The sequence below is a fragment of the Balaenoptera musculus genome, chromosome 4 (assembly GCF_009873245.2).
Source record: "Balaenoptera musculus isolate JJ_BM4_2016_0621 chromosome 4, mBalMus1.pri.v3, whole genome shotgun sequence".
NCBI lineage: Eukaryota > Metazoa > Chordata > Mammalia > Artiodactyla > Balaenopteridae > Balaenoptera > Balaenoptera musculus.
In genome coordinates this window covers 45,724,258-45,750,494 of record NC_045788.1, presented here as the reverse complement: position 1 = coordinate 45,750,494, position 26,237 = coordinate 45,724,258, and the positions used below count along the sequence as shown (strand labels likewise).

The 26,237-nt window shown below is 35.0% G+C and overlaps 1 protein-coding gene across 1 annotated transcript in view; it reads left to right on the top strand.

Annotated features, from left to right (window-relative positions):
* ZBBX (zinc finger B-box domain containing) overlaps positions 1–26,237 on the top strand; it is a 116,404-nt gene that overhangs the window by 38,142 nt on the left and 52,025 nt on the right. The window contains exon 8 of the mRNA XM_036850855.1: positions 20,520–20,678. Within this exon, the coding sequence (XP_036706750.1) occupies positions 20,520–20,678 (159 nt within the window). The remainder of the gene's footprint in view (positions 1–20,519; positions 20,679–26,237) is intronic.

Sequence of the window (26,237 nt, the reverse complement as noted above, 5' to 3'; positions counted from 1 at the left end):
ATTATCATCATGCACTGTATTTAATATATATATATATAAATATATAAATAGAAATATGCTAGTAAAATAATCTGTGGAGGTTTCTTTGGATAAATATACCTTGAGCAAATGTTTTGATGAGTTTTAATAAAAAAGTATATTTCACTATAAATTAAAGCACAGTTCTTTAGTGTACATGTATTACTGCCATAACAATATACAATTTCTGAAAAACTTCCCATTCTGGATAATCCCCTACCTATCTAATAGGGCTCCAGGAAAAATTAGGGTTAGGGGAAGGCCACTCAAATCCCATGGCACTTTGTAATCAGAACCCTAACAAAAACAGTTAACCATCCTTATAAAACCACTGGCACATGTTCCTTGAGGACTTGTGTTTCCTTCTCTATGATATAGGTCCTGGTAGTAATTCACTTCTAATGACATCATATTTGTCAAAATGAAAACTCTGAATCAAACTGTTGCCTCCTTTATTAATCCATTGTTTTAAATCAGAGAGTATCTTTATTACTTCTTTTTTTTTTTTTTTTTCTTTATTACTTCTTTATCTGCACTCACATTTTTTCCAGATAGCTTAACTTAGTGGAATGCATGGTCATTAAAGTCATTAAAGTAGTCTGTACTTGCACTGTGGGGAGGCATTTTTATAGATTTCCAGCTTTTTTTTCCCCTAAGATCTTTATATATTGCTAAGATTTTGGCTTTAATTGTGAGACAGCTTGCCCCTGATCGCCTCAAAACAGTAATGTGCTGGAAAAGAAAAACTTAAGAATCAATAAAGCTCCATAGTTTTAAACTGACATCATTCCCCTATTTACCAATTGCATATGAGTTAATTCACATCAAAGAAACCAGAAAAAAACTGTACTTGGGAAAATATTCTCTATATGGGAGGGAAGTGTTTTCTCAAAAGTAAGGCCAAAAAACCCTATATACATACATACATATATATATATATATATATACACACACATATATATATTCCTTTTTTAAAAATTCCATTAGTGCATAATTTCATCTTCCTGAAATGATTTTTATAGTTAAAAGCTATCCAAATTCCAACTGTGTTCAACAGTCATTGTAACCAGTGAATTCGTAACGTTTCTTGGGTTCTGTGTATATGTAACACAATTTTTTCTGTGTATGTGTATATGTGTACACCTCTGTCTCTACCTCTATTATCTATTTGCCTAGCAAGTACCAATGAAATAACAAAACTCTTCTACAGGAATTAGAGTTTTCCATTTTTTAAAAAAATGTTTATTTATTTTCTTATTAGTCATCCATTTTATACACATCAGTAGAGCTTTCCATTTTTAATACAAGGCTGTGGTTGCAGTAAATCTCTTCTAAAATTTTGCAACTGGAAAATCAGTGAAAGTTAGGACCATGAAAAGAGACATTTCAACATTTTTTTTCAAACTTAGGAAGTAACGTCGGTCTAAATCACGTGTGAACTTTTTTGAGCTGGAACTTCTGGATCATATAAGGAGGCGTGGTTATGTCAACATGATTATTCATGTTGCTGGATAGCCAGGGTTTGGGATGATGATGATAGAGTTTTGAAGCACTGACACTACCATAAAGTATATCATTTTTCTAACTAAACTAAAACTTTTACTGTTGGACCTTAACTTCTATAAGGTGCCATCCATTCCAAAATGCTATAAAATATCAACCCTCTTTACTTTGATTAATGATACATTGTCAGAGTGATGAATTCTCCTAGAGTGTAATTTGAAAGATAATATTCTAGGGAGAAAAAAAAAGTTCAGGTGAGAAGTTAGAACAGTTACCAGATGAAATCCTACCATCATGCAGTGTAGTGAAGGCTGTGGGGGACTATGGAAATGCTGGCAGTAAATCACATTCTTTGGCTTTAGTTTAAGCCTCTCTCTTACAGTGAGATATATGATTTACTATGTGCCCTGAAGGCTGTTTTGTTTTGATTTTTAAACATTTTTGGCATGTAGAGAAGTTGCACAGGTAATTTTATTCAATTTTAGTCCCCTCCGCCTCCTATTAGTTGCTACCTATGAGTACTGCTATATGTAAATTTTCATGAAGATGGAAATAAAATTATCTTCGAGTTTAAAAAAATTTTTTTTTATTGTGGTAAAAGATAAAACATACTATTTTAACCATATTTAACTGTACAGTTCAGTGGCACTAAGTACATTCACATTTTTGTGCAACTCTCACCATCATCCATCTCCCGAATTTTTAACCTTCCTGAAAGTGAAACTCTGTCCCCTTTAAACACTAACTTCCCATTCTTCCTCCCCAACCCCACCCCACCCCCACCCCTCGGCCCCTGGCATCGACCAGTGTACTTTCTGACTCTATGAATTTGACTATTCTAGGTACCTCGTATAAGTAGAATCAAACAGTATTTGTCTGCACCTAATGTATATTGAAATGTATTTCTAAGGTTAACTTAATAAATGTCCTGCAAACAGATTGTACCTTCTTTTTTTTTTTTCCTGTGCTATACACATTTACCATTGCAACAAAAGAATAAAATACCTAGGGATAAACCTACCTAAGGAGGCAAAAGACCTGTATGCAAAAAACTACAAGACACTGATGAAAGAAATCAAATATGACACAGATAGATGGAGAGATATACCATGTTCTTGGATTGGAAGAATCAACATTGTGAAAATGACTATACTACCCAAAGCAATCTACAGATTCAGTGCAATCCCTATCTAATTACCAATGGCATTTTTTACAGAACTAGAACAAAAAGTTTTACAATTTGTATGGAAACACAAAAGACCCCAAATGGCCAAAGCAATCTGGAGAAAGAAAAATGGAGCTGGAGGAATAAGGCTCCCTGACTTCAGACTATACTACAAAGCTACAGTAATCAAGACAGTATGGTATTGGCACAAAAACAGAAATATAGATCAATGGAACAGGATAGAAAGCCCAGAGATAAACCCATGCACCTACGGTCACCCAATCTGTGACAAAGGAAGCAAGAATATACAAGGAGAAAAGACAGTCTTTTCCCAGTGGTGCTGGGAAAACTGGACAGCTACATGTGAAAGAATGAAATTAGGACACTCCCTAACACCATACACAAAAATAAACTCAAAATGGATTAAAGACCTAAATGTAAGGCTGGACAATATAAAACTCTTATTGGAAAACATAGGCAGAACACTCTGACATAAATATTTGAGTTTTAAAATATCTTATAATACATATCAGACAGTGTTATGACACAACATTTATAGTTATCTATTTTAAATATTTTATAACAATAACCTTTACATTCTTGTTCATTGGTTACTTATTACTTAAAATGATAGTTGATGTATTTTTAAGTGAAAGATAATGTGTTTTGTGTTGCAAATCTAGATGTGTTCTTCTAAGCAAAGACAAAAGGCTGCAGGGATATACACCGAACTGTTAATAGTGGTTACCCCTGAGAAGTAGTATTCATGAATTGGAAGGAACCTCTATTTCTTACTTTTTAGTATGATGGCATGATGATTTATTTTCACTGGGTTTCTGTAATTTTTTTTTAACTGTTGCTAGTGTAAGTCTAGGTCTGTGATAGTATTCCTCAATGGGAATCTCTTGAGTGTTTGGGGCAGGAACTTTTCTTGAGGTGGACCATTCCTCACATTTCAGAATATGTATTAAACCTGGTTATCATCCATTAAATGTCAGTAATACTCTCCAATGCTTGTGAAAACCCAAAACACCTCCCCACATCTTCAGGTTTCCTTGCCTCAATTGGGAAGCACTGATCCTTGCATTAGTTAGGACTCTTTACACTAACTTGGTCAAAAAGAATTTTTTCTTGTTATTAAAGACCTCACAGATGTCTCATTGTATGAGAGTAGGGGTCATGTAGCTGAATCATGGTAAGAACCAGGACTGGATTTTGGAAATTGTTGAAAGACTAGGCAGACTCCTTCTTCCACTTTTATTATTTTTTCCTGTATATCTACCTTTTTTTTCTTGTAATTAACAAATTATGAAGATACATAATAGAGGATCAATGACAGAGAGACCAATGTTGCTTTCTTGATTTCAAATCTAAATCTTTAGGAGCTCAACCTGGTGCTCACTTATTGTCCAATGAACCGTGGCCCAGAGGGCAGAAATATGTTGAGCAGTTGTATTTTCCATGGTGGGGCTGGTGAGGATGAGCACTGCTGTGGGTCAGGAAGAAATTATGATAGAAGGGGACATGACAAGAGACTGTGCATTCACCCTAATACAAGTCTCTGCTGCAGTCAGCCTAGTCTTGTCTATTGTTTTATTTTTTAGTCTAAATTCCTTTTATTGAGGTTTAATTTACACACTCTGAAATTCACATTATAACTGTGCAATTTGATGATTTTTTTTAATAGATCTATTTATTTGTTTATTTTCTGGCTGTGTTGGGTTTGCTTTTCATTGCTGCACACAGGCTTTCTCTAGTTGCCATGAGCGAGGGCTACTCTTCATTGCAGTGCGCAGGCTTCTCATTGCGGTGGCTTCTCTTGTTGTGGAGCATGGGCTCTAGGCGTGTGGGCTTCAGTAGTTGTGGCATGCAGGCTCAGTAGTTGTGGCTCGCGGGCTCTAGAGCGCAGGCTCAGTAGTTGTGGTGCACAGGTTTAGTTGTTCCGCGGCATGTGGGATCTTCCCAGACCAAGGCTCGAACCCGTGTCCCCTGCATTGGCAGGCGGATTCTTAACCGCTGCACCACCAGGGAAATACCAATTCAATGATTTTTAAAGTAAATTTACAAACCTGTGCAATAATCACTACAATTGAGTTTTAGAACATTTCTATTACACCAAAAATTTCCTGGTACTTTTTTTGCAATCAATCCTTGCTACCACTTACAGCCCCGGGCAACCACTCCTCCGTTATCTGTTGCTATAGATTTGTCTTTTCTAGAAATTTCATTTAAATGGAATCATTCCTATGCAATCTTTTGTGTCTGACTTCTTTCACTTAGCATAAGATTTCTGAGGTTCTTCCACAGTGTTGCATGTTCATTGTAGTGGTTCATTGCTTTCTAATGATGAATAATATTCCATTCTATGGATATATCATATTTTGTTTATTCAGTCATCAATTGATGGGCATATAGATTTTTTTTTAGACTTTTGGCTGTTAGGATAATGATGCTAGAGATATTTCTTTGTGTACAGGTCCTTGTGAAGACATATTTTTACTGCTCTTGTGTAGGTACCTAGGAGTGGAATTGTTGAGTCCCAAGGTTAGTACTTGTTAACTTTTCAAGAAACTATCAAACTATTTTCCAAAGTATCTGTGCCATTTGACATTTCTTTTTTGTTTTTTTTGCGGGGGGGCTGTGTTGGGTTTTCATTGCTGCGCACGGGCTTTCTCTAGTTGTGGTGAGCGGGGGCTACTCTTCGTTGCGGTGCGCGGGCTTCTCATTGCAGTGGCTTTTCTTGTTGTGGAGCACAGGCTCTAGGGCACGCAGGCTTCAGTAGTTGTGGGACGTGGGCTCAGTAGTTGTGGCTTGTGGGCTCTATAGCACAGGCTCAGTAGTTGTGGTGTATGGGCTTAGTTGCTCCACGGCATGTGGGATCTTCCCGGACCAGGGCTTGAACCCATGTCCCCTGCATTGGCAGGCGGATTCTTAATCACTGCACAACCAGGGAAGTCTGCCATTTTACATTTCTTACCAGTAACATATGAGGGTTTTATTTTCTCCACATTTTGGCCAAAGCTTGGTACTGTCAGTATTTTGCATTATAGCTGTTCTACTATGTGTGTAATGATATCTTATTGTGGTTTTAATTTGCTTTTCTCTAATGACTAATGATGTTGAACATCTTTTTATTTTCTTATTAGCCATTTATATATCTTTGGTGAAATGTTTATTCATATCTTTTGACCATTTTAAAATTGGGTTATTTGTCTTTGTTTATTGAGGTTTGAGTTCTTTATGTATTCTAGATATATGTCTTTATCAGATATATGATTTTCAAATATATTCTCCTAGTCTATGGCTCAACTTTATTTTTTAATGCAAATTAAAAAATTCAAATTCTAGGTCTTTTACATTTCCATATACATTTTAGAATAAGATTGTCAAGTTTAGGATAAGATTGTCAATTACTACAAAAACAAACAAACACAAAACCTGATGGAATTTTGGTATAGAATATATGACATTCTCAGATCAAATTTCATTGATCAAGTTTCATAACAAAGCCTTCATTTATCTTTCTTTCATGGGTCATGTTTTAAGTGTCATCTTTAAAAATTTTGCCTGATCCAAGGTCCTAAAACTTTTCCCCTACATTTTATTTCATAAGATTTATAATTTTAGCCCTTGGATTTAGAGCTACACTGCATTTTATTTTGTATATGGTGTGAGGTAAGTGTCTGTAAGTTCATATTTATGCATATTGCCCTCTAATTGGCCCAGTACTATTTGTTACAAAGACTGTCATTTCCCACTGAATTTCCTTGGCATCTTTGTTGAAAGTCATTTGAACATAAGGTCTTATTCCTGGACTCTGTATTCTGTTCTTTTGATCTATTTACCTAGCCTTATGCCAATACTACACTGTCTTGATTACTGTAGCTTTATAAGAAGTTTTGAGATCAGGTGGTATAAGTTCTCCAATTTTTTTCTTCTGTTTAAAATTATTTTGGCTATTCCAGATCATCTACATTCCATATACATTTAAAAATTTTAAATTGTGGTAAAACATACATAACATAAATTCTACCATCTTAATCATTTTTAAGTGTATAACTCAGTATGTTCACGTTATTGTGCAATCAGTCTCCAGAACTTTATCTTGCAAAACTAAAACTTCATCCCCATTAAACTACATTGTACTTTGTTTCTATGACTTTGACTATTCTAGATACCTAATATAAGTGGAATCATACAATATTTGTCTTTTGGTGACTGACTTATTTCATTTAGCATAATTTTCCCAAGTTCATCCATGTTGTGGCATATCAGTTTTCCTTCTTTTCTAAGGTTGAATAATATTTCACTGTACCTATATACCACATTTTATTTATCCATTCATCCACTGATGGACACTTGCATTATTTCTACCTCTTGGCTACTGCCAAGAGGTAGAAACAATGCTGCTATAAACATGGGTATGAAAATATCTCTTCAAGATATTTTGGATATATACCCAGAAATGGAATTGCTGGATCATATGGTAATTCTGTACTTAATTTTTTGAGAAACCCCCATTTTCCATAGCTGCTGAAACATTTTACATTCCAATTAATAGTGCACGAGTGTTCCAATTTCTCCACATCCTCACCAACACTTGTTATCCTCTGTTGTTTTGATAGTAGCTATCCTAACAGGTATGAGATGATATCTCACTGTGTCCATATACATAATAGGATAAGTTTGTCAACTGCTACAAAGAAAAATCTTCATGGGATTTTGGTAAGGATTTTATGGAGTCCACAAATCAATTTGGGGAAAATTACCACTTAACAATATTGTCTTTTAGTCTATGAACATGATTTTGTTCCATTTATTTAGATCTTATTTAATTTCCTTTGTCAATGTTTTGTGGTTTTTAGTCTTAAGTTCTTATGCTTTTCTGTTAAATGTTTTCCCAAGTATTTTATTCTTTTTGAAGTTACTGTGTATGTAATTCTTTTCTTAATTTTATTTTCAGGTTGTTCATTGCTAGTATATAGAAATAAAATTGATTTTTGAATATTGATCCTGAGTCCTGTGACCCTGATGAACTCACTTATTATAATAGTTATTTTTTTAGGTACCTTGGGATTTTCTACATAAAGGATTGTATCCTCTACAAATAAAAGTAGTTTTACTTTTTCCTTTCCAACCTAGATGCCTTTAATTTCTTTTTCTTGTCTTAATGTGTTAGCTAGAGCTGCCAGTAAATGTTAAAAAGAAGTAGTAAGTGTTTACTTCCTGGTTTTGTTTCTGATTAAGGGCAAAGCATATAGTCTTTCACCATTAATTTTGATGTTAGTTATAGGTTTTATTGTAGATGCTCTTATCAGTTTGAGGAAGTTCCTTTGTATTCCCTGTTTGTTGTGTGTGTGTGTGTTTCCTGCTCTTACTGAAATAATCATGCTGTTTGTCCTTTATTAATATGGCTTATTACAGTACTTGATTTTCAGATGTTATGATTGTATTACTGGGGTATAATTTCACTTGGTCATGATGCATAATTTACATGTTGGTGGATTGAATTTGTTAATATTTTGGGAAGGAACTTTGTATCTACATTCATGTGGACTATTAAGCTGTAGATTTGTTTTCCTGAAATGTGGTTATCTACTTTGGTATCAGGGTTGTATTGGCCTTATAAAATTCATTTAGAGGTATTTCCTTCTCTATTTTCTGTAAGTGTTTGTATTTGATTGGTTTAATTTCTTCCTTAAATGTTGGATAGAATTTGCCAGTGAAGCAGTCTGAGTCTGGGATTTTTTTATGGGAAAATGTTCAATTACTAATTCAATTTCTTTACCTTATTATTCTACTTTTCTTCTTTTTCTTGAGTCAATTTTGGTAATTTATGTCTTTCACTGAATTTGTCCATTCAATCTAAGTTGTCCATTTGTTGGCATAAATGTTTCAAATTCCACTATAATCCAGAAATTACTGTAGGTCTATAGCGATGTTTCTTATTTCATTATTGATTTTGTTAATTTGTATTTTACTCTGTTTTTTTTCTTGGTCAGTTTAGCTAAAAGTTTATGAATTTGTAAGTCTTTCCAATTTTAGTTGCCTTGATTTCTTTGCAGTTGTTTTTATTTCATTGATTCTACTCTGATCCTTATTTTGTGAATTCTACCTCCTTTTGGACTTTTTTCTTTTCTTTTTCTACCTTCTTGAAGTGAAGCTTAGATTATGATTTTAGATTTTTCTTCCTTTCCAAAATAGCACTGAAAGCTATAACTGTCACTCTAACCACTGCTTTTACTGCATACCATACATTTCGATATGTTGTGTTTTTATTTCCAGTCAATTTTCTAATTTTCCTTGTGACTTATTTTTCATCCAAAAGTGATTTAGAAATGGGTTGTTCAACTTCTAAATATTTTATTATTTCCCAAAACTATTTGTTCCTGATTTATATATTTTTGTTGAGGTCAGAGAACATACTTTCTATGATTTCAATTCTTATGAATTTATTAATACTTATTTTATGTGGAGCATATGTCTGTCTTGGAGAATGTTCCATGTGATCTTGAAAAGAATTCATAATCTGATGTTGTGATATTGAGGGTTCTTTAAATGTTATTTAGGTCAAGTTACTTGATGTCGTTAAAGTTTTCCATGTCCTTACTGATTTTCTGCCTAGCTGTTTCATTAATTTCTGAGAAGGAGGTATTGAAATTTCTAATGGAACAGCTAGGCAGAAAATCAGTAAGGCCATAATGTTAATGATAGTGCTAATGATGTTGCTATATATGATTTTATGCTTTTAAAAGAAATTAAGAAAATAAAAGAGAAAATAAATACTTAAGCATCTTTTCTATTTACTCATATATTTATGCTTCCAGGCCTCTATCTTCCTTCTGGTAGATTTAATACCTTTCAGCCTTAAAACCTTTCTTTAGTATTTCTTGTAAGGCTGATATGCTAGAAATGAATGATCCTCTTTCTGAATATAAAATTATCTTTGGCAGTTTTTCCTTTCAGCACTTTGTATCATTCCACTACCTTCTGGGTCTCCATTTTTTCAGATGTGAAATCAGCTTGTTATTCATACTGATGTAGCCTTATATGTAGTGAGTCATTTTTCCCTTTTTCCTTTCAAATTTTTCTATTTGTCTTTGGCTTTCAGTAATTTGATTATGATATGTCTTGGTGTGGATCTCTCTATGTTTATCTTTCTTGGGACCTGTTGAGCTTTGTGGATTTTTGAAGTGATAATTTTTCATCAAATATGAATATTTGGGGCCCTCATGTCTTCATATTTTTTATGCTCATTTCTCTCCCTCTGATATTCCCACTAAATGTATGTTGGATGCTTGATGCTGTCCCATAAGTCTTTAAAGCTGTGTTCATTTTCTTTAATCTTTTATATTTTTCTTTTCAATATAGATGATTTATCTTGGTCTGTCTTCAAGTTGATTGACTCTTCTTCCTTTCATTTCAAATCTATTGTTAGTTTATATAAGTCGTACTCAAGAATTTTCACTTGGGGTTTTTTTGTGATTTCCATTTTTTAATCAGCGCTTATATAGATCTCATTTTCAGGATCATTCCATTAAGTGTTTGTCTGGTCCACTGCTCTTCCCAACTGGGACCAAAACCTCAGGCTGTCAGAACCGAAGGTTTTCCGCATTCATTTATAACCAAATTTTCTAGTTCACTGATAATGCCAATGTAACTTCAAGACTCTGTCCTCCCCTGGGAATCAGGCACACTCCAGCAAGGCCAGTCTTGCCTTAGTAATTGACAGACTTGGGAAGGGACATTTAATATAGGAGTAGCCCCACGCAGGGAAGCCTTACACTTTTACTGTTCTTCATTAATTTCAGCGTAGTTTTTCTTGAATAAATATTTCTTAATTTGTTTGCTTTTGGTTGGTTTCCAGAGTTCTGAAATGGTTTTTAACAAATTTATCCAGTTTAGCATTTGTTTTATGGTGATAGAATTATTTACTGACCTCTTCATTATACCGTAGTCAGAGGTCTATTGAATTTGGCAGGAATTCTATTTTCTGGATATTTAAACTATTTATCTTATTTACAGAGAAATAGTATGCTATCGTGATCTAGATAAAATGATAGCAGTCATTTGAATGCACTTCTTTATGTCATCACTCTGCTAGGTGTTTTTCATAAAAGATATGTATTCACAACAGCCCTGCAAGGTAGAGATTGTCTTCATTTTACAGGTGTAAACATTTAGGCTTAGAGAGGTAAATTATTTGCCCTTTTGTGCTGTTATTAATAGTGCCATTTATTTTGCCTGTGTTGACATTGACTCAGATAGCTTGGGTATAAGGAATGAATGTTCAAATGGAATTTTTAGTCATTTTTATCTCAGTAAGTCAGTTAAATTAGATTCAACCAATATTTCTCAAGTACTTACCAGCATCAAACAATGTTCTAGTTGCAAAGCATGAAGGACAGGGCTACAGGGAGGAGAATTTTATATATATATGTGTGTGTACACATTTATATATATGACATGGTCCCCTCTCTCAAGGAATCAAGGAATTCATCATCACAAAAGAGAAGATAGATATTTTCAAACAACTGTAACACAGTTGACTAACTGTTCTGACATAGTGATTCTCAAACCTTAATGTATGTTAAATTACATATTAAACTTCAGATTCTGATTCAGTGAGTCTGAGTGGGACATAGATTTCATATTTTTAGCAAGTTTTCAGGTGATGGTGATACTGCTGATATATGGATCACACTGAAAAGCAAAGCTCCAGCATAGATGTAAGCTGGGAGTTATAAGAGCACCCAGAAGACGTGAGGTTTTTTTGCTGTGGTTAGTTAAGGAAGAAAAACATCATCTCAAAAGGATAAACAATTTGCTCTTGGAGTGATGTCAACATCATGGTAGCATGAGATGCTCTGTTTGTCTCTTTCCTTCAGTCCACAACTAGTAAAACATCCATAACTCAGCAAAGCTTCCTCTGTCCAACACACTAGGATGCCAGAGAGTTCCACACATCTGTACATCTGGAGGTGAGTGGACTGGAACACAAAGAAGAGGCAGAACTGTTGGAACAGCGGAGGTTGTACCCATGATCCCAGCCTGCTGGCCATGGCAGGTGATCCCACAGCCCCAGAGAACCCAGTAGCAGAGCACATAACTCCAGAATCCCAACTGCAGTGGCACCCATGGCCACAGGGGACCAGGCAGCAGTGCTGGCGGCAAGGGCCCACAACCATGGGCCCTCCATCCATGGTGGGTGCCTGTGATTCTGGCCTCCCCCTACCTGTGGCAGTGGCATCCTTGAACCTGACAACCCCAGATGCAGCAGGGGTGCTCATGACCCATGCCACTCTCCCCACAATCCGGGTGACCTTGGATGCGGTGGGGTGCCCACTACCTTGGTGCCCCCAGTGGCAATGCTAGCAGCAGCAGTGACACTGGCACAGCAAGGCATCAGCAACCCCGGAAACCCAAGCAGTGACAACTTGGATACTGAGGACACCTCTGACAGAGGCAGTGGAGGGTGGAAAGTGCCCATTCTCAAACATAGCCAGAGGCAGCTCAGGTAAGAGAAACCAAAAACCTGTGCTGTAGTGCCACCTACTGAAAAACAAAAGAAAGGCTTCTAATATATACCAACTTGTTTAACTGTTAGAATCAAAGCTAAAAAGCTTTATCTAAATCAGACAGGTGTTTGCTACTTCAAATGCGCTGGCGGAGGAACAACTCCTCAAGCACCATGAAAAACCACGATAACACAGTATCACAAAAAGAAAATGACAATTCTCTAGAAATAGAACTTAAAGTCATAGGATAATGCAATCTAACTGATAGAGAATTCAAAATAGCTGTCATGAGGAAACTCAGTGAGTTACAAGAAAACTCAGACAGACCGTTCAGATGAGCTCAGGAATAAAATTAATGAACAGAGGGAATACTTCAGCAAAACTGAAACTCTGAAAAACAGAACAAACAGAAAATCTAGAGCTGAAGAACTCAATAAATGAGATGAAGAAGGCATTAGAAAGCACTGGAAATAGAGACCATATGGAAAAAAGAATTAGTGAACTCAAAGATATAAATATAGAAGTGATTCAGGTAGAAGAGGAGAGAGAACTAAGATCTTTTAAAAATGAAGAAATTCTATGAGAACTATCCAACTCCATTAGGAAAGGCAGCATAAGGATAATGGGTATCCTAGAAGGAGAAAAGAGGGAGAAGGGAGCAGAGAGTTTATTTAAAGAAATAATAGCTGAGAACTTCCCAAATCTGAAGAATCTGGAGATACCAGTCCAGGAAATTAAGAGAACACATTATTATCTCAGTGCAAAAAGACCTTCTCTAAGACACATTATATTAGAACTGTCAAAAGGCACTGATAAACAATTTTTAAGGCAACCAGGAGAAAAAAGATAGTAACTTACAAAGGAACCCCCATCAGGTTATCAGCAGAAACTCTACATGCCAGAAGAGAGTAGAATGATATTCTCAAAATATTGAAAGATAAAAACTGTCAGCCAAGAATACTCTACCCAGCAAAGTTATTTTTCAGATATGAAGGAGAAATAAAGCATTTACCAGACAAACAAAAGCTGAGGAAGTTCATCACCATTAGACCTGCCTTACCAAAAATGTTGGACAGGGCTCTTCTACCTAAAATCAGAAGGCAAAAGTACACAAAACTTTGAGTAAAATGATAAATAGAATCAGAAAATTGCAACTCTGTTTCAGATTAGGTTGTTAAACAATTATAGCATAGAGGTTAAAGGGGAAAAAGCAGTAAAAATAAGTATAGACACTTCAATTTGGTTACAAACTCACAACATAAAAATGGATAATTTGAGACAACAAAAACATATAAAGGGGAAGAGGACAAGAATGGAACTTAAATAGGCAAATGAAGATAATATGCTATCAGCAGAAAAAGGACTATTTTATCTATGAGACTTTTATATAAACCTCATGGTAACCACAAAACATAAATCTAGAGCAGAGGCATAAAATATAAAACAAGAGGAAACAGTGAAAAACATTGTAGAAAACTACCAAAGTAAAGTGGCAGACAGAAACACAAGGAAAAGGAAACAATGGAGATATAGAGCAACCAGAAAACAAGATAAAATGGCAGTACTAAGTCCTATTCTGTCAATAATCATCCTAAATGTGAATAGATAGAACTCACCAGTCAAAAGACACAGAGTGGCTGGATGGATTAAAAAACAAGAACCAACTCCATGTTGCCTCAGGAGACTCAGCTCTAAAAGCAGACATAAGCTTAAAGTAAAGGGATGGGAGATGATATTCTAAGAAAATGGTAGCCACAGGAAAGTGATTGTAAACATATCAGTTAAAATAAACCTCAAGCTAAAGTAACAAGAGACAAATATGGACATTATATAATGATAAATGGAACAATTTATCAAGAATATATAACATTTGTTAATATATCTGCACCTAACATAGGAGCACCAAAATATATAAAGCAATTATTAACAGACCTAAAGGGAGGAATTGACAGCAACACAAAAATAGTTAATAGTAGGGAACTTTAACACCCTGCTTACATCAGTGAATAGATCATCCCAGTCAGAAAGTCAACAAGGAAACAGCAACCTTAAATGAAACATTAGACCAGACAAATTTGATAAATTTGTACAGAACATTCCATCCAAATTCAGCACAGTACACATTCTTCTCAAATGCACATGGAACTTTCTCAAGAATAGACCATATGTTTCGGCACAAAACAAATATCAATAAATTTAAGATGATTGAAATCATATCAAGCACCTTTTCTGATGACAGTGGTATGAAAATAGAAATTAATTATAAGAAGAAAGCTGGAAAAGTCACAAATGTATGAAGACTAAACAGCTTGCCAATGAACAACTGTTGGGTCAATGAAGAAGTCAAAGGAGAAATAAAAAAATACCTGAAGACAAATAAAAATGAAAATACAACCTACCAAAATCTATGGGATGCAGCAAAAGTGGTACTATGAGAGAAGTTTGTAGCATTACAGGCCTAACTCGAGAAACAAAAAACCTCTCAAACATTCTAACCTTACACCTAAAGGAACTAGAAAAAGAAGAACAAATGAAGCCCAAAGTCAGTAGAAGAAAGGAAATAATAAAAATCAGAGTGGAAATAAATGAAATAGAGACTTTAGGCAATAGAAAAGATCAATTAAACAGAGCTCATTCTTTGAAAAGATACAGTTGACAGACTTTAGCTAGATTCACTAAGAAAGAGAGGAGGTTCAGACAAATAAAATTAGAAACAAAAGACTAAAAATTACAATGGATACTACAGAAATACAGAGGATCGTAAGAGAATGTTACAAATAGATATACACCAACAATAGGACAACCTAGCAGAAATGGACAAATTCTTAGAATCAAACAGTCTTCCAAGACTGAATCATGAAAAAATAGAAAATCTGAATAGACCAATCACTAGTAAGGAGATTGTAACAGTAATCACAAACCCTCCAAAAAGCAAAAGTCCAGGGATAGACAGCTTCATGAGTGAATTCTACCAAACGTTCAAAGAAGGTTTAATACCTATCCTTCTCAAACTCTTCCAAAAATTTGAAGAGATGGGAATGTTTATTTCCCTTTGGTTACCTTGTTACCAAAAACCAAACAAGGACAGCACAAAAAAAGAAAATTACAGGCCAATATCTCTGATGAACATAGATGCAAAAATTCACAACAAAATATTAGCAAACCAGATATAATACATTTAAAGGATCATGCACAATGATCAGGTGGAATTTATTCCAGGGATGCAAAAATGATTCAACATTCACAAATCAATCAACATGATACACCACATTAACAAAATGAAAGAGAAAATCAAATAATCATCTCAAAAGATGCAGAAAAAGGACTTGACAATATTCAACACCCATTTATGATAGAAACTCTCAATAGAATGTGTATACAGGTAATATACTTCAAAGTAATAAAGGCCATATATGACAGATTGACAGCTAACATCATACTCAATGATGAAAACCTGAAAGCTATCCCTCTAAGATCAGGAACAAGACAAGGATGCCCACTCTTACTACTCTTATTTAATATAGTATTGGAAGTCCTAGCCGGAGCAATTAGGTAAGAAAAAGAAATAAAAAGCATCTAAATTGGAAAGGAAGAAGTTAAACTGTCACTATTTGTGGATGACATGATTTTATTTACAGAAAACCATAAAGACTTCACTGAAAAGCTATTAGAATAATAAACAAAAACCATAAATTTGCAATCAATATAAAAAAGGTTGTGTTTCTATACACTAGCAACAAATTAGAAGAGAGAAATATTAAGGAAACAGTTCATTTACCATTGCAATAAAAAAATAAAATATCTAGGAATAAATTTAACCAAGGAGATGAAAGACCTGTGCATGAAAACTATTAACAATATTGCTGAAAGAAATTGAAGAAGACACAAACAAATGGAAAGATATTCTGCGATCATTGGAAGAATTAACATTGTTAAAAATAACATATGGGTGATATATTTTTCACATACGTAGGAACTTTTAAGTATTATAAAATAGCATGTTATAGTATTGTGGTGAATTTCTAATCTTAATGATTCTGTTAAATTTTACACCTCTTAGTTAGGGGATAGATGGCTTAAGTTTGTTGTATAATTCTATTCTTATAGAATACTTTTAACTTTGTTGCTCAAAAGTTTTGTTTTTTCAAAGTTCATATAGCCCTCCAATTCCCCTCTCTCCTGCAATATGTAGGTGAGATGAGTGAAAGGAGCATCTCTATTCCTCCCTTCAATGTGCTAGTGCTTGGTCAAACATGAAAATAAATAAGCACAATAAATGTAATTAAAAACAAGAACTCAACAATCTAATCTCTGCACACGCAATTGTATATATTAATGTTATATATGAAAGTTGTTAAGAGAGTAAATCCTAAGAGTTCTCATCATAAGGAAAAATTTTTTTCCTATTTCTTTAATTTTGTATCTATATGAGATAATGGATGTTCACTAAACTTATTGTGGTAAACATTTCACGATGTATTGTAGTTTTGTTTTGTTAAATGGAAGGAACAATGTTCATATCCATTATTAGAGATACAATTTAATAATTTTAAGTTTCAGAAAGTCAAAGGTAAAACACATTTTCTGTGTTAACATAATTCGGTAGGGAAAAGGGATTAGGCTGGAAGAAGGAAGACCTTGATTCTAACTCCAGCCGCAGCGTTTTGTATCCACTTGGCTTTGACCTAAGCTTTATGAGCTTGGGTTTTCTTGTCTAAGTAATGGGGATCACAGTTCTGTTCACTTTCCTTGTAAAATTCTTTTAAGAATGAGAAAGATAGAGTATACTTATACACTCTAACAACCAAGAAGAGTAATATTTAAATGTAAGGTGTCATGGGAAAAAAAATTCACATTTATTGGCATTTTATTTATATTGAATTAATGGAATCTTAAGACATTTAGATATAGCATTCCAATTTATCAGTTATTCATGATATTTATCTTATTTTTTAGCACTAAATTTATTTATTTGTTTGTTTTTATTTTTGGCTGTGTTGGGTCCTTGTTGCTGAGCGCAGGCTTTCTCTAGTTGTGGTGAGCGGGGGCTACTCTTCCTTGCGGTGTGCGGGCTTCTCATTGTCGTGGCTTCTCTTGTTGCAGAGCATGGGCTCTAGGCACTCAGGCTTCAGTAGTTGTAGCACGTGGGCTCAGTAGTTGTGGCTTGCAGGCTCTTGAGCGCAGGCTCTGTAGTTGTGGCGCACGGGCTTAGTTGCTCCGCGACATGTGGGATCTTCCCGGGCCAGGGCTCGAACCCGTGTCCCTTGCATTGGCAGGCAGATTCTTAACCACCATGCCACCAGGGAAGCCCACTAAATTTAACTTAAGAATAAAATCATTTTTTTGGCCATTTAAGAGTCTCTTAATATGCTACCTAAAACTGTTATAAAAATTACTGAATCATTGATAGCAAGATTCATTTTAGGACAGAAATAATCTTTGTTCTGTGCTATTTAAATATGTATATATATATATTTGAATGATAATTCTATCTTGATAATTTTATATAAAATACTATTGTTTTTTGATATTTTTTAAAATATAAAATATAAACTAGAAATTTTAACCACCTTTGAAGTCAATAGTACTTTATTCTAGGGAATTTAAAATCAGGTTAAATTGGATTACTTCGCTTAAAAAAATATTTGTTAAAATGCAGATGTTTCTGGAAAAATGAAACATTACCATTGGCTTAATTTCCTTTTTTTTCTTGATAAATCAAGTTTATTCAGGTTTAATTTATGAACAATAAAATCACACATTATTTCTGTGTCCACATTGTTTAAAAATTGTGGTAAAATACAAAAAATGTAAACATTACCATCTTAACCATTTTTAAGTTCAGCAATGATAAGTATGTTCACATTGTTTTGTAAAATGCACTCCTTTGACATGTGCAGCTTGATTAGTTCTGAAAATACATTTCAATACACTTGTGTACCTTCAGTATAAATAAATACGCAGTATTTCTGTCACTCCCCAAATGTTCCTTTGTGCCTCTTTATAATCTCCGCTAACCCCAAACCAAGTAACGTCCTCAAGAAGACAACAGGTGCTGGCAAGGATGTGGTGGAAAGTGAACCCTCATACACTGTTGGTGGGGATGTAAATTGGTGCAGCCACTATGGAAAATAATATGGAGTTTCCTCAAGAAATTAAAAATAGATCTACCATATGATTCAGCAGTTCCAGTTCTGAATATATAGCCAAAGGAAATTAAAACAGGATTTTGAAGAGATAGATACAATCCTGTATAGCATCATTGACAATATCTAAGATATGGAAACAACCTAAATGCCCGTCAATGGATGAATGGATAAAAAAGATGTGGTATATATGCACAATGAAATATCATTCAGCCATGAGAAAGGAGGATATCCTTTTGCCATTTGTGACACCATGGATCGACCTTGAACACATTATGCTAAGTGAGATATGTCAGACAGAGAAAGACAAATACTGTATGATATCCCTTATATGTGGAATCCAAAAAGTCAAACTCATAAAAAACAGCAAAATGGTGTTTACAGGGGATGGGGCCATGAAGGGGATAAGACTGATGTTGTTTAAGGGTACACACTTGCAACAAGTAGTAAATAAGCCATGGAGATCTAATGCACAGTATAATGAATATGGACAACAATTTTGTATTATAAATATGAATTTCTTTTAAAAATAAGGACTGCTTAGGTCTGTAAAGGCTTTTTGATGATCTTTGGGAAATTTTGGAGCAGATGCCATAGGTTTGTATATGGACAGCAATATGTGTGCATAGGTCATTTTAGTCATTTTTCATAGATAAATTTATTAATTCAGTGTGAAGTAACACTAGTTAATTTGATGTTCACTGATTTATTCCAGAATCAGATTGCAGTGAATCTTAATAGATTTACTAAAGATCATAACTGGAAAGTAGTCTTAGCTATTTAAATAGGTAGCTAGATGAAAATTTTAAAAAATATAAAATTTTAAAATTTTAAATTTTAAAATTTTAAAATTTAAAATTTAAAAATTTAAAAATTTTCAGGGATCATTTCTGATCCCTGCTGAAGTTTTCCTCTATCTTGAGAACATTTGCTAAGAAGTAAGACCTATTACTTGTGTTCCTAATGTCAGGTTTTCAGAGAGTCTCTGAAGTGCCTGCATCTTCCCTCTGGAGTTTGTTTGGTTCAAGCTCAGATGGGATCCAGAATCCTTCAGGGTCTCCTTGGGCAAACCAGGCTTATTGCCTATAGGAAGTCCTTTAGAAAATAGGGCTTTCCTGAGATTTGCCTGTTCTTTTCCTGCCACTCTGAAGGCACTTGAAAAGGCTTTTTGAATTCTTGTTTCCCAGTTATTTATTTTAATTCTGTGATTCTCCCTCTCCCTCCCCCAACACCTTATTTTTATGTTATTTTGCCATATGCTATTTGCCAGGCACTGTGGTAGCCACACAAAGATTGAAGAAGACATGATGTTTTTCTTCTGTGAACTTTTATGGTGTAGACAGACATCAAAAGATGATATAAAATCAATACTGTGTGGGCTGGTAGGGATTTCCTCAGGGTAGGAAGAGGGTGCAGAGAATGGGCGCCTCATGCATCTGTGGGAGGGATGCAGGGAGAGGTGCCTGGACCCATGGGAGTAACTTGGGGTGAATCTAGAAGGAGAGGTAGGAGTGTGCCCAGCAAAGAAGATAATAGAGGAGGGAGGGCCTTCCTGGTAAGTGAAACTCATGAGCAAAGGCATGGCAAAAAGAACAACTGGGAGTTTGCTAGGGCACTTCTGGATGTGCACTTTTGAGTAGTTAATACTTTCTAAAGATGTTTTATCACGAACAAAATACTCATAACTGCTTATTCAGGCTCCCTCTAGATTATATTTAGTTGTTTAGCCATTATGTGTGCAAAATAGCACACCTACCTATTTAGGGTCGATATAGTGGAAAGGCTAGGAGTCATTAGAATTATACACACCTGGGGTCACTTCCCAGCTCTGCCACCCACTCACCATGTGACCAAGGGCAAGTTATTTAAACCCTCAAAACTTTCCTTTCTTTATCCCTAACGCAATGATAAAAATAGTTATGCTTTAGAGTTGAGGATTAAATAACATGTTTTTAAGATACTTAGGATAGTATGAGCTCAAACTAGCCCTTCAGTAGATGGCAGCTGTCACTATTATATGGTTGATGTAAATGGCAATTTGTATTTTTAAATATTAAATAAAATGCATTGAAGTTTATTAGTCATAGAATAATGAAAACATGATTTAATATATCTAAATTACTTAGGCTGACATATTAGGCTTTTTATTCCTATTTTGTTTATTTATAGGCAAAATCTCAAGTATTATCCAATGTATTGGATGTTGCCCATCGGTTTATAAAGAAAGTTAATCCGGATGAACCCAAAGGGGAGAATTGTTCTACAAAAGGGATTAGTAAAAGTCAGCATAAAACCAAATCTCTTCTTCTTCAGGGGAGCAGCTCTGAGGTAAGCTGAGGAAAATATAGTAGACATTTTCTGTCATACATGATCATGGAAACTGTCATTCATATACTCAACTAGAGCTGTAGAGTTTTGGAGATTATTTGATCACATTGTTGGTTAATATGAATTTGTTTTTTTATTAATCAGAAACACTTTCACTGTAAAAATCCTTTTAAAGAGATTGCTTTGATTTCTCTGGCTACTAGTTTTTTGATGAATGATCCTTTGCTGATATTGCTTTCCAGGCATTTTCACCACATCAGGAAATGAATATTTGGGAGAAATATAAAAAAAAACCACAATGCAATATAACAATTTTATATTAATCAGGATCTCAGAGAGGCTAAAAATACAAAACCTTGCCAAGTGTTTTAGGTGACAGGCAATTTCACAGTTATTTAAAATCAGATTTATACCAAATTGTGTGGTCATTCAGATTGATTACTGATCCTATGATGTACTAGATAAGCTTTCATCAGCTCATGTTTGTGTTTTAATAATAGACTTGTTGTATTGATTCTTTAGCAAGAAAGAAACTTCCTCAAATTTTGATCCTTGTAATTAATAATCCTCATTCTTTTAGATGCCACTCGCCTTTTCACTGTAGTTCAGAAATAGTAACTTGGCCAGAGTCACACAGCTTGTTACTTTGTGACAGAATCAGGCTTGAACTTCAGTCCTGTGAGTTCCTAACCCTTGCTCAGAGAACATAAAAGGAAACATGCTCTATGGTAGTAGGACCTCTTTACAGCAGAGAAACTATACTTGTATTGTCCAGGAAGGTTAGCAGTTTGGCATGAATTTCACTAATAGACCTGCCAAGGGTGCTTGTGAATAATCACTGAATGAGTTACAGTCTTATTAGAATAATAATGTACTGAGGACCGACTATGTGCCAGACACCATCCTACATATTTTACATGTATTATCTCTTTTTACCCTTTTAAATTTTTTTCTTTTTTTTCAGATGAGAAAATAGTGGCAAAGTAGTTTTTTTAAATTGCCCAAGATATCATTGATAGTGGAACTTCAATTTGAACCCAGGCCTTATGACCCCAAATTACCTGCTTTTAACCATTACCCAGAGGCTGTGGTTTTAAAGGTTTCTCCTTCATGCCTGCCATTTTATCTAATTTATCCTACCAATAAAAATAGTGATAAATCAACAGCTAACATTTATTAAACACTGTATGCTAGGCTTAATCCTTTAATTGCTTTATCTTATCCAATAATCACAATAGCCATATAAGTTTTACATTATCATTATCTCACTTAACAGATGAGAAAGCCAGAGAGGGTTTAAGTAACGAGCTCTACTAGAAAGCTATGGAGCTACTCTTTTGCCTGCTCTTTTAATCCCTAAGATAAATGCTGCCTCTTGTTCCCATCGGTAACTGTGTATGCTGTATAGACCCTCCACCCCTGGTCTTAACGTAAAGCCATTAATTCAGTGGTTTCATCCAGGAATGCACATTAGAATCAACTGGAGAAACATTAGAGAAACACACATGACTGAGTTTAGCATCTCTCTGGGTGGGTCCAGACGTGTGGTTTTAACACCTGCTCAGTCATTCTGGTGAGTAGTCCTGGTTGGGCATCCCTGCTGTCGACCCTCAGGTGTGCACCTGTACACAGTGCACACACTAAAGAGGTACCCCCCTCATATGCTTCGTACTACTCTGTGCTGAGGAGCAGAGGTTCTCCAGCTGCAATAAGCATCAGAATCACTGGGTAAGTTTGTGAAAAATGTGCATTCCTGGCCTGCCACTCAAACTTCGATTTTTTTTTTACATCTAGGTTGGGCCCAGGAATCTGATTTTTAATTGGCTTACCAAGCAATTTGAATGCCTGGAAGAGTCAAAATGGTGCTAAGGCCTGATATCTGTCTTAGGACTTTTCTTATGGATTCAAGCCAGTGGATATCCTTGGAAATGGGTGCAGTTCATGAAAGAACTTTCATTTTAGAGACTGAAACCTGGGTTTGAAATCCTGACTCTGGTTTTCTAGCTTTGTAACATCGGGCAGTTTACTTTAGCCTTTTGATCCTCTGTTTCCTTTTCTGGAAAGTGGGGATATTAAAACATATTTTGTGGGGTATCGTGTAGCCTAGAGGGGTAATTGATGCACAGCATTGGATTCCATGTGCTTCTTCAAATTTCCTAGCCCCTGTAGAATCGGGCAGCGTCCTGATGGGCTCTGAGTGGAAGTGACATATGACAGTTCTGAGCTGAAACATTTAAGAGCCAATGTACTATCCTCTGGCTTTTTTCTATCCTGCCACCGCTGCGTGGAAACCAAGTATTCCATAGGCATAGCTGTAAAATGCGAATGTCTCGTGTCTCTGATTCATTGCTTGGAAAGGAGCTGCCCTGGAAAGCTGCTAGAATCACCAGAATACTTAACTCCTTTTGTATTAAGCACTGAGTTTTCAGTGCATCTTCATGAGTGCAGCAAACATATACACACGCATTCACATATTGCTTACTGAATACCTGTAAATACCTTCCCATACTTCTAAGACTCAGTATTTCCAAACGAAATTCATCATGTCTTCTCCAAAACCTATGGATGTTACTGTTGGTGGCAGCCTCTCTTCTAGCTTTCCAAGCCAGCAGGCACATTTATTTTCTATAGTCATTTCTCTTTCTCCTTTGCATATCCAATCAGTTACCACATCTCATCTTAAAACCGTCTGAAAACTCTTGAATATTTGGTCACTTCTATTCTTATTGCTATTCCAAATACTGAAATTAGCTTTTGCTTAAAGTGCAAAAGGTCTATAAAGTGAAAAGTGCATTTTCTTCTCTCCCCTTCTAGAAGTTAATAATTATTCTACTTTCGTATGTAGGTATTTCTTAACACAAATATTAGTGTGTTGCATACTGCTCTGCAAACATGCTTTTTACACTTAACAGTAGTTTTGTTATCCATGTAAGTGTATTCCACAGCCTTCTCATTCTATATAGTGGTTGTAAAATATTCCATTTATTGGCTATAAAATAACTTTTAAACTATGTTTTCTCTGATCAACATTTATACTGTTTTAATCTTTTGCCAGTATAAACTATAGTATAAAAAATAATTTTGAAAAATATTGTTTTGCATATATATGAGTATATCCATATGATAAAATCCTAAAATTCTTAGGTGAAGAGGGTTATGCATTTGTAATGTTGATAGATATTGAGAAATGGATATAAATTTTAATTGGTTTCCTTGCATCCAAACTCACTGTTCTCCAATTTCTTTCTCTCCCACACTACTGTGTGGGACTCTTCAGTAGCTACTGGGTGGGACTCTTCAGTAGGTTTGCATTTCCAATATGTTTAAGTGTAATTTTCTCTGGATGGCAGGCAGGATCCTTTACAATCTGCCCCTACTTGTCTTTCCACCCTTTATATTTTCTCATATCCCACTTTTTGCTATAGCAACACAACTGCATACAGTTCCATGCCACTGTGTTCTTTAACTCCATGCCTTAACATATATACCATTCTCTCACTCCGGAATACTGCCCCTGCCACTTTTTGTCTGTAGGATTCTTGTTTATCTGAGTTAAATTCCTGCTCTTTGCTCCTATTTCTATTTCTGTGTTTCTGTGTCAACCACTAGCATAGTGTCTGTAGGTTCCAGATGCTTTTTGTTTATACTGAATTTTATATATGCACATATTTAACGATTTTCTCTCAATTGTCCTCTGACAATCTGCCTGGTTTTTTTTGCAATTAAGGGCTGAACATAGAGGATTCTACTGTTGTATCTAGAAGATACACGATGGAGATTTAGTAATTTCATCAGTGTAGGTAATCCACATTTGATAATTCAGCATTGGTGCGGAACTTATTTTGCTTTAGATTCCTAATTTGGCTGTTTTCTCTGATTCACTGGATAACTGCCAAATCCTACCTTTATTTTCTTCTGTGTGTTCACAGTGGATCTATATTTTGTACGGAATTCATCCTTTCCCGCCGTCATTACATTGAGAAGCAGGCAGTTTTTCATATGCATTCATTAATTTGTACATTCATTCAGCTAACTTTTTTTTTTTTTTTTTTTAGTTATTTCTGAGATATACATTTTAAAGTAATAACTAGGATTATTACTTATAACATTATACCAGAACATATAAGATTTTTAGAAATTTCATGTAATGTCTGAAACATTTATATTAACATATTTCCATACATATTTCCATACAAATACAAATATAAGATTTTTAGAAATTTCATGTAATGTCTGAAACATTTATATTAACATATTTCCATACAAATACAAATATAAGATTTTTAGAAATTTCATGTAATGTCTGAAACATTTATATTAACATATTTCCATACAAATAACCCAATGAAAGTTTAGTATTAGTTGTTTTGTTTGTTTTTTTATACTGCAGGTTCTTATTAGGCATCAATTTTATACACATCAGTGTATACATGTCAATCTCAATCGCCCAATTCAGCACACCCCCATCCCAACCTCACCGCAGTTTTCCCCCCTTGGTGTCCATATGTCCATTCTCTACATCTGTGTCTCAACTTCTGCCCTGCAAACTGGCTCATCTGTACCATTTTTCTAGGTTCCACATACATGCATTAATATACGATATTTGTTTTTCTCTTTCTGACTTACTTCACTCTGTATGACACTCTCTAGATCCATCCACGTCTCAACAAATGACTCAATTTCGTTCCTTTTTATGGCTGAGTAATATTCCATTGTATATATGTACCACTTCTTCTTTATCCATTCGTCTGTTGATGGGCATTTAGGTTGCTTCCATGACCTGGCTATTGTAAATAGTGCTGCAATGAACATTCGAGTGCATGTGTCTTTTTGAGTTACGGTTTTCTCTGGATATATGCCCAGTAGTGGGATTGCTGGGTCATATGGTAATTCTATTTTTAGTTTTTTAAGGAACCTCCATATTGTTCTCCATAGTGGCTGTATCAATTTACATTCCCACCAACAGTGCAAGAGGTTTCCCTTTTCTCCACACCCTCTCCAGCATTTGTTGTTTGTAGATTTTCTGATGATGCCCATTCTAACAGGAGTGAGGTGATACCTCATTGTAGTTTTGATTTGCATTTCTCTAATAATTAGTGATGTTGAGCATCTTTTCATGTGCTTCGTGGCCGTCTGTATGTCTTCTTTGGAGAAATGTCTATTTAGGTCTTCTGCCCATTTTTGGATTGGATTTGTTTCTTTGATATTGAGCTGAATGAGCTGTTTATATATTTTGGAGATTAATCCTTTGTCTGTTGATTCATTTGCAAATATTTTCTCCCATTCTGAGGGTTGTCTTTTGGTCTTGTTTATGGTTTCCTTTGCTGTGCAAAAGCTTTGAAGTTTCATTAGGTCCCACTTGTTTATTTTTGTTTTTATTTCCATTACTCTAGGAGGTGGATCAAAAAAGATCTTGCTGTGATTTATGTCAAAGAGTGTTCTTCCTATGTTTTCCTCTAAGAGTTTTATAGTGTCCAGTCTTATATTTAGGTCTCTAATCCATTTTGAGTTTATTTTTGTGTATGGTGTTAGGGAGTATTCTAATTTCATTCTTTTACA